Consider the following 8,753-nt stretch of genomic DNA (forward strand, 5'->3'; position numbering starts at 1 on the left):
GAAGGGCATAGCGGGATTTCTTATAAGTGTCCGGGTTAGAGTCCCGCTCCTTGAAAAAGGTGGAAGATCTACCCTTTAGCTCAGTGCGGACGTTGCCTGTAATTCATGCACTTATTGATAAAGCCAGTGACAGATGTGGTGACCTCCTCAATGCCATCGGAAGAATCCCGGAACATTTTCCAGTCTGTGTTAGCAAAACAGGCCTGTAGCTTAGCACCTGAGCTTAGCACCTGTATCTTAGCACCTGTAGCTTAGCACCTGTAGCTTAGCACCTGTAGCTTAGCACATGCTTCATCTGACCACTTCCTTATTGAGCAATTCCCTGGTACTTCCTGCTTTAGTTTTTGCTCATAAGCAGGAATCAGGAGGATAGCGTTATGGTCAGATTTGGCAAAATGGAAGGCTATGTACTCATCTCTGTGCGTGGAGTAAATGTGGTCCAGTTTTTTTTCCCTCCAGTTGCACATTTATTAACATGCTGGTAGAAATCAGGTAAAACAGATTTAGGTTTCCCTGCATTAAAGTCCCCGGCCACTAGGAGCGCCGTCTCTGAATGAGCATTTTCTTATGGCCTTATACAGCACGTTGAGCATCGGTTTGTGGTGGTAAATTGACAGATACGAAAAATATAGATGAAAAGGGCTCTTGGTAAATAGTGTGGTCTACAGCTTATCATGAGATACTCTACCTCGGGCAAGCAAAACCTTGAGACTTCCTTAATATTAGATGTTGTGCACCCGCTGTTATTTACAAATGGACACAGACCGCCATCCCTCGTTTTACCGGAGGCAGCTGTTCTGTCTGTTGGACCGAAAACCCAGCCAGCTGTATGTTATCCGTGTCATTGTTCAGCCACGACTCTGTGAGACATAAGATATAACAGATTTTTAATTTCCCGATGCTCATTCATTTTGTTATCCAATGATTGCACGTTGGCTAATAGGACTGTTGGTAGAGAGGGATGACTCACTCGCCATCGGATCCTTACAAGGAACCCCAAGTTCCAAATATCTCCTTCTCTTCTTTATGTGAATGACGGTGATTTGGGCCTGTGGGGTGTCTGAAGTAAATCCTTTGCATCCGACTCGTTCAAGAAAAAAAAATCTTTGTCCAGTACGAGGTGAGTAATCGCTGTCCTAATATCCAGAAGCTCTTTATGGTCAAAAGAGACGGTGGCAGAAACATTATGTATAAAATAAGGTTATTTCTATGTGAATTTGGTCTTTGGTCGCCCAAACATTTAGGCAGCAATAAAATGATTAATACATTTCTGTATACAGAGACCCTATAGTACATTTTAGGTTACACAGTTTACAAAGTACATACAATTACATTACATTCTGTGTATTGTACACAATCATTGCATTGATTTAAAAAAATGGGGAACAGAAGGAGAATATATACAGTGGGGCAAAAAAGTATTTAGTCAGCCACCAATTGTGCAAGTTCTCCCACTTAAAAATATGAGAGAGGCCTGTAATTTTCATCATAGGTACACTTCAACTATGACAGACAAAATGAGAAAAAAAATCAAGAAAATCACATTGTAGGATTTTTTAATTAATTTATTTGCAAATTATGGTGGAAAATAAGTATTTACTAAATACTTTTTTGCCCCACTGTAAATGCCGTCAGTAATAACAGTTCCATTTCCAGATGGTGATCGAGTTATTGGGAGCGATAGGTAATCAATATACATTCCTTACGCCTGTCGATCGTTCAATTCAGACAGATTGAACAAGCCAAGGGAACTGCCAATACTAAAACCTTTTTTTTAAACCTTTATTTAACTAGGCTAAATCTGTTCAGGGGCAGAATGACAGATTTTTACCTTATCAGCTCGGGGATTTGATCCATCAACCTTTCGGTTACTAGTCCAACGCTCTAACCACTAGGCTACCTGCTGCCCCAAAGGTCAAAGCATCATCTCTCCTCATACACTGGGTCCCAAATGGCACGTTAATCCCTTCATCAAGGATCTCTCTTTACTTTTCTCCGTTCATCTTTCCCCTCAATCCTGACTAGTGTCCCAGTCCCTGCCGCTGAAACATGATGCTGCTGCCACCCCTATGCTTCAACGTAGGGATGGTGTCAGGTTTCCTCCAGATGTGCAGCTTGGCATTCAGGTCAAAGAGTTCAATCTTGGTTTCATCAGACCAGAGAATCTTGTTTTTAATGGTCTGAGAGTCCTTCGGGTGCCTTATGGCAAACTCCAAGCGGGCTGTCATGTGCCTTTTACAGAGGAGTGGCTTCCGTCACCTCTCTGACCAAGGCCCTTCTCCCCCGATTGCTCCGTTTGGCTGGGCGGCCAGCTCAAGGAAGAGTCTTGGTGGTTCCAAACCTTCAACGCTGCATAAATATTTTGGTACCCTTCACCAGATCCGTGCCTCGACACAATCCTCAACAATTCCGTCGACCTCATGGCTTGGTTCTTGCTCTGACACGTACTGTCAACTGTGGGACCTTATGTAGACAGGTGTGTGCCTTTTCAAATCATGTCCAATCAATTGAATTTACCACAGGTGGACTCCAATCAAGTTGTAGAAACGTCAAGGATGATGAATGGAAACAGGATGCACCAGAGATAAATTTTGAGTCTCATAGCAAAGGGTCTGAATACTTATATATAAAAATATACTGTATTTACATATGACACACACAAAAAAATAACTTAAAACCTGTTTTTGCTTTGTCATTATGGTGTCTTGTGTGTAGATTGATGAGGATTTTTTTATTTTTTTTAATCAATTTTAGAATAAGGCTGTAACATAACAGAATGTGGAAAAGGGGAAGGGGTCTGAATACTTTCCGAATGCCCTATATAGGGAATAGGGTGCCATTTGGGATGCACTCAGACTATAGCAATAGGCTACACAGAGACAAATCAGTGTCTCCCAAGTTGGCAAACTGATCTCGACCAGTCTGTCTGGCAAGTACAAGGCCTAAGCTGCACAGAAAGAGAGACCTCCACAAAAAAAGTGGTCTTCATCAGTGTCAAGAATTGAACTCAATGAAACAAACTGTACATGAGGGAAGGTTTCCTGGACACAGATCAAGTCTAGTCCGAGGCTAAAAAAGCTCAATGAGCACCTCCTTGGAAAGTGTCTGGGAAACTGGCCACAACTGTGCATTTCATCCTACAATAAAACCACCTAAGGACATTCATAGGACTGCATCACTACCAGACATTGAAACACATTCCTCAAAACAAGCTTTTGTCTTTTGGTGCACAGCAGGCAATTGAGGTTTTATGAAAACTAACATCAACAGGAAATATTAACTATTCATCTTTGCTGTTTTAAAAACACCAGTAAATATAACCAGAGGCAATTTTCAAAGACTCGAGCCCAGAGCGCCATGCTGCTGTCTCTACTTCTGTCTGTCTGTGTCAGTACCCCACAGGTACACCACCTAGTCTTTCCCTGACTGCCTGGTCTGTGTTGGGAAGCCAGAGAGTCTTCTGGCCCTATTTTATTCTCAGCATCACAAATTTTATGATAGTTCTGTTATTCGTATCATTATGCCAAGTCTCATTTTATATGGCAGGGGACCCAAAACAAGGTAGAAAACTCTGTTTGACTGATGAGTTCAGCCTACCAATTGTCATGTTCGACAAATAGTGTCCTGAAAGCTGGACAATCAGATGTGTTCATTACACTTCAATCAAATGAAATAGAATGGAATAGTAATGGTTTACTGGCATTTATTTTATGCAAAACTACAATGTATTCGGAAATAAAAATTACAATTCTTCCCTTCCCAAGCAAACTGCTCACAATGTGGAACTGAGAAAAAAAAAGGCTTTTATTCACCTTCATTTCATAGTAACTTTATGCAGTTACTGCTAACATGAACCCCATTTTCTTCAAAATAGAAGCAGGACACTTGCCCAGAGGTTTTAATCATGTGTACTAGGAGGCGGTATTTTGATGTCTGGATGACAAGCATGCCCAAAGTAAACTGGCTGTAACTCAGGCCCAGAAGCTAGGATATGCATGTAATTGGTAGATTTGGATAAAAACACTTAAAAGTTTCTAAAACTGTTAAAATAATGTCTGTGAGTATAACAGAACTGATACGGCAGGCGGAAACCCGAGGAGAATCCATCCAACAACAAGCAAAAAAATTTCGGCCCACCATTGATTCCTATGGCTGTCAATTTTAATATGAAGGGAAATCCTCCCAGATTGCAGTTCCCAGGGCTTCCACTAGATGTCAACAGTATTTAGAAAGAGTTCCAGGCTTTATTTCTTTTTAAATTAGCTAGAATTTGTAGTTTTTCTAAGTTGCTCCCATTTTGGCTGTAGTGTTTGTTACGCGTTCTGGTCAATACGCATACTTTGTTGTTTATCTCCGGTAATGACAATAACAACTCTCCGTCTTAAATTGTATCGTTTAAGTATTAGGGTACCTAAGGTTTGATTATAAACATTGTTTGACTTGTTTGGGGAAGTTTATTGGTAACGTTTGGGATTCATTTTGTATGCATTTTGAAGGAGGGAAACCGATGGATTATTGAATGAAGCGCGCCAGCTAAACAGAGTTTTTGGAGATATAAAGAAGGACTTTATCAAACAAAAGGACCATTTGTGATGTAGCTGGGACCTTTTGGAGTGCCAACAGAAGAAGATCTTCAAAAGGTAAGGCATTTATTTTAGCGCCATTTCTGACTTTTGTGACGCATCTGCCTGGGTGGATAATGTTTTTAATGCTTTTGTGTGCTGGGCGCTGTCATCAGATAATTGCATGGGTGTGCTTTCTCCGTAAAGCCTTTTTGAAATCTGACACAGCGGCTGGATTAACAAGAAGTTAAGCTTTTAACTGATGTTTGACACTTGTATTTTTAATAATGTTAAATATTATTATTTCTGTAATTTGATTTTCGCGCTCTACAATTTCACGGGATGTTGTCAAGGTGGGTTGCTAGCAGCACGTCTAGCCCAAAGAGGCTAACCACTAGGCTACCTGCTGCCCCTAATGTACAACAGGAAGAGATATCATTAGCGTACAAAATAAATCAAAATAGGCTTTCAGGTCCTTTTATGTCAAATCTGTTAATAGCAGTGAATAAGCTATGTTCCACGTAGTTTTTTTAAGAATCATTTTAAAGGCATCCAACTAACACCCTCTTACAATCATATTAAAATAGGCTCTACTGGTCAGCAATGTAGGACAATCTATTATTTGGGGGGGGGGGGGGGGGGTCATTGATAGTGGGGGGGATTGCTTCAGGCAAAGTCCCATAACACCTGTTGTTATTGTGAAACTACAGTGTCGCTACACAGTTATAAGAAAACTTAATGTGAAGTGTTAACATTCTGTGATCGCGGAGTTACAATTTTCCGATAGTATTGTACTCTTATCGTTATGAACAAATCAGAAAAAAAAATGGGTAGCCTTTTTAAACTGCTGGATTAGATTGTAACAACGATTGTAATAACAACGGGCTCCCTCCTATTAATTTACATTTGAGAAAAATATGGCTATTACTACTATTAATACGCTAATGTAAACTGCACAACATATAGTGCCGGAGGATCTCCAATATGACTTAATAATATCGACATTGAAATTAGTCTTCACTGCACAATTAGCCACGCCAGTAGATAGATCACGGAGCTATTGCCTATATGGCACTGCAACAGCCTAGGCGTTGTGCTCCACCTGTAGCAATCGTTTTTTCTACAAAAGGCGTCCATAGGAAGATTTTCATTCCAATGGCTCTTCCACATCATACTCCCTTGGGAAACTAAAACTACTGACGCGTCGACATTTAAGGGAAACCGAAGTGAGCGACGACAAAAAAACTGAAAAACGTAATGTAGATGTACTTCTAACACGCGTTGCAATTATTCCAGCCGGTGGCTAGAGTAGGCTACACAGTAATAACAGAAATAGTGTATCAATTCCTCTCTCGCGACGTATCCACAACATTATCATTCTTCATCATCATCATATATCACGGACATTTACCGAGAAATACATTAACCGGATCTGCTGAAATTTCCCCATACAACCCTCACTCATTATGGACCAAGAGCTCAAAAGAGGCGTGAAACAAAATGCACTTACCTCTCTTTTCACATTCCATAGTAATTTATCTTTGAATTCTTCATCTGTGCACGAACCCATGGCTCTCGGTGGTCTTGTGTCGGTCTCTGTGACAAAGTTACGATTGCAAACAGCGTCAACGTGATTGTCCACAATCTCGGATGTCTGGTGCTCTCCACCCTTTCTTAAAGCTTGTATTTACTTCTCCCCCCCCCCTCCTTCCTTCCTTCCTTCCCTCTCACAGCAAAGTGCTCGGGCCTCCAGATAGCAGGCGGTTGACGCATCTGTGTGGCGGTCCTGCCGCGGCGCATTGAGGAGCCATCTTCACATCCACTCAGAATGACGCCAGCGGTGCTCGACCCACCCCCTTTAACACGGTTTATCAATGGAGTCAATCACTTCACGTATCTCACGCTCCATACACATTTCCAGCACTATGACAGACAGTTATTTATAGCTCTCCTCTGTGTGTGTGTGTGTGTGTGTGTGTACAGGACGATTGGGGGATATTGAGGTGTGCTGCTCAGGAGCATTTTATCTGTAGTCTTTTTGTATGTAATATGAAAGAGCCATGGGGGTTTCAAAGACAGACTCACAGAATAACAACACTGATAGGGCAAACAAACACACAATACCATAACAAAAACACAGGACACACAAAACACAACAACTGACAACACAATATCTCATTAATTTGCAGTCATGTGTGTGACCATCATTAAATTGATTAATGATATTGTCATGTAACATATGCCAAAGCAAATAGCCCTACTTGCACTAGTGCTTCACTCAATTAAGAAACACGGCCATTATTCTGATCTAGGGCATGGGTTTGTCTGAGCCTATTTTGAGGCTAGGGATATCTTGAATGAAGATGATTGAGGCCAGCAGCTCCCCGTTTTAGAAATTGTGTCATCGCATGTTTTGGCTGCAATAGAAATTAATCAATGTAGTCATTACCATCATGATATACAGAAAAAGCGTTTTCACTGGGACTGTTTTTTTGTCATTCTATCTCTAACTAGCGCCCCCTGTGGCCGTTCATGGACTACAGATGTCTGCCCAGAGCCATACCCATCGCTTCACTCCACTGGTTCCAGAACCATGCCCGTCCATTCCAGAACCATGCCCGTCGCTTCACTCCACTGGTTCCAGAACCATGCCCGTTCCATTCCAGAACCATGCCCGTCGCTTCACTCCACTGGTTCCAGAACCATGCCCGTTCCATTCCAGAACCATGCCCGTCGCTTCACTCCACTGGTTCCAGAACCATGCCCGTCCATTCCAGAACCATGCCCGTCCCATTCCAGAACCATGCCCGTCCCATTCCAGAACCATGCCCGTCCCATTCCAAAACCATGCCCGTCCCATTCCAAAACCATGCCCGTCCATTCCAAAACCATGCCCGTCCATTCCAAAACCATGCCCGTCCATTCCAAAACCATGCCCGTCCATTCCAAAACCATGCCCGTCGCTTCACTCCTGACAGTATGCTCTGTCCCTCTGGGACAGGCCGAATTTCTTCAGCATCCTGACGTTGAAGAGTCGCTGTGGTGCCTTCTTCACCGCGGTGTCCATGTGGTTAGACCATTCCAGCTTCTCGGAGACGTGTACGCCGAGGAATTTGAAGTTATTGACCGTCTCCACGGCGGCCCCGTTGATGAGGATGGGGGGCGTGTCCAGCCTGGTTCCTCCTGAAGTCCACAACGAGCTCCTTTGTTTTGCTAACGTTGAAGGAGAGGTTGTTTACCTGGCACCACACCGTCAGAGTGCCTCCCTCCTCCCTGTAGGCTGTCTGGTCTTTGTTGGTGATCAGGCCTACTGCTGTTGTGTCGTCAGCGAACTTGATGATGGAGTTGAAACTGTGAGAGAGGCCACGTAGTCGTGCCTGAGTGAGAAAGCAATGAGAGCGAGGAAGCAATTCTGCTATGCAGCACAGTGAAGCCTGTCGTTAGACTCTGGATTAAACTTGGAAACTTGTTAACCTAGAAACATGATACATCAGGAATAACACCATAGTATACGCGGAGTGATAGGGACTGGTTTTTACATCAGTAATACTATAATATATGAGGAATGATAGCGACTGTTTTTTAAATCACAAGTTAATGGTTATCTATAGGAGCCAGATGGCTGTGGAATGTGCAGGGGTAGATGGGAGGAAGTCACGGGATTGCTATAGGGGATACGGTTGGAGATTTTTGGATTAGGCATTTTACGGGGTTGAGGTCAGGTCACCTTAAGGGAGAAGGAACAGTTATTACCCCATCACTTCCTCTTCCTGTCATAAAATATGTAAGGGTTGGAGTGCATCTAAATTGGAGTATTAAAAAAAAAAATATGGGCCTCCCGGGTGGCGCAGTGGTTAAGGGCGCTGTACTGCAGCGCCAGCTGTGCCATCAGAGTCCTGGGTTCGCGCCCAGGCTCTGTCGTAACCGGCCGCGACCGGGAGGTCCGTGGGGCGACGCACAATTGGCCTAGCGTCGCCCGGGTTAGGGCTTGGTCGGTAGGGGTGTCCTTGTCTCATCGCGCACCAGCGACTCCTGTGGCGGGCTGGGCGCAGTGTACGCTAGCCAAGGTGGCCAGGTTTCCTCCGGCGCATTGGTGCGACTGGCTTCCGGGTTGGACGTGCGCTGTGTTAAAGAAGCAGCGGCTTGGTTGGTTGTGTATCGGAGGACGCATGACTTTCAACCTTCGTCTCT

General features: G+C 43.4%; 1 protein-coding gene across 1 annotated transcript in view; it reads right to left on the reverse strand.

The window, feature by feature from the left end:
- LOC139383137 (small G protein signaling modulator 2-like) overlaps positions 1-6,159 on the reverse strand; it is a 121,267-nt gene extending 115,108 nt beyond the window's left edge. Inside the window, exon 1 of the mRNA XM_071127492.1 lies at positions 6,073-6,159. Within this exon, the coding sequence (XP_070983593.1) occupies positions 6,073-6,132 (60 nt within the window). The 5' untranslated portion in view covers positions 6,133-6,159. The remainder of the gene's footprint in view (positions 1-6,072) is intronic.
- Between the last annotated feature and the right edge of the window lie 2,594 nt (positions 6,160-8,753).

This window comes from Oncorhynchus clarkii, chromosome 24, assembly GCF_045791955.1.
Source record: "Oncorhynchus clarkii lewisi isolate Uvic-CL-2024 chromosome 24, UVic_Ocla_1.0, whole genome shotgun sequence".
NCBI lineage: Eukaryota > Metazoa > Chordata > Actinopteri > Salmoniformes > Salmonidae > Oncorhynchus > Oncorhynchus clarkii.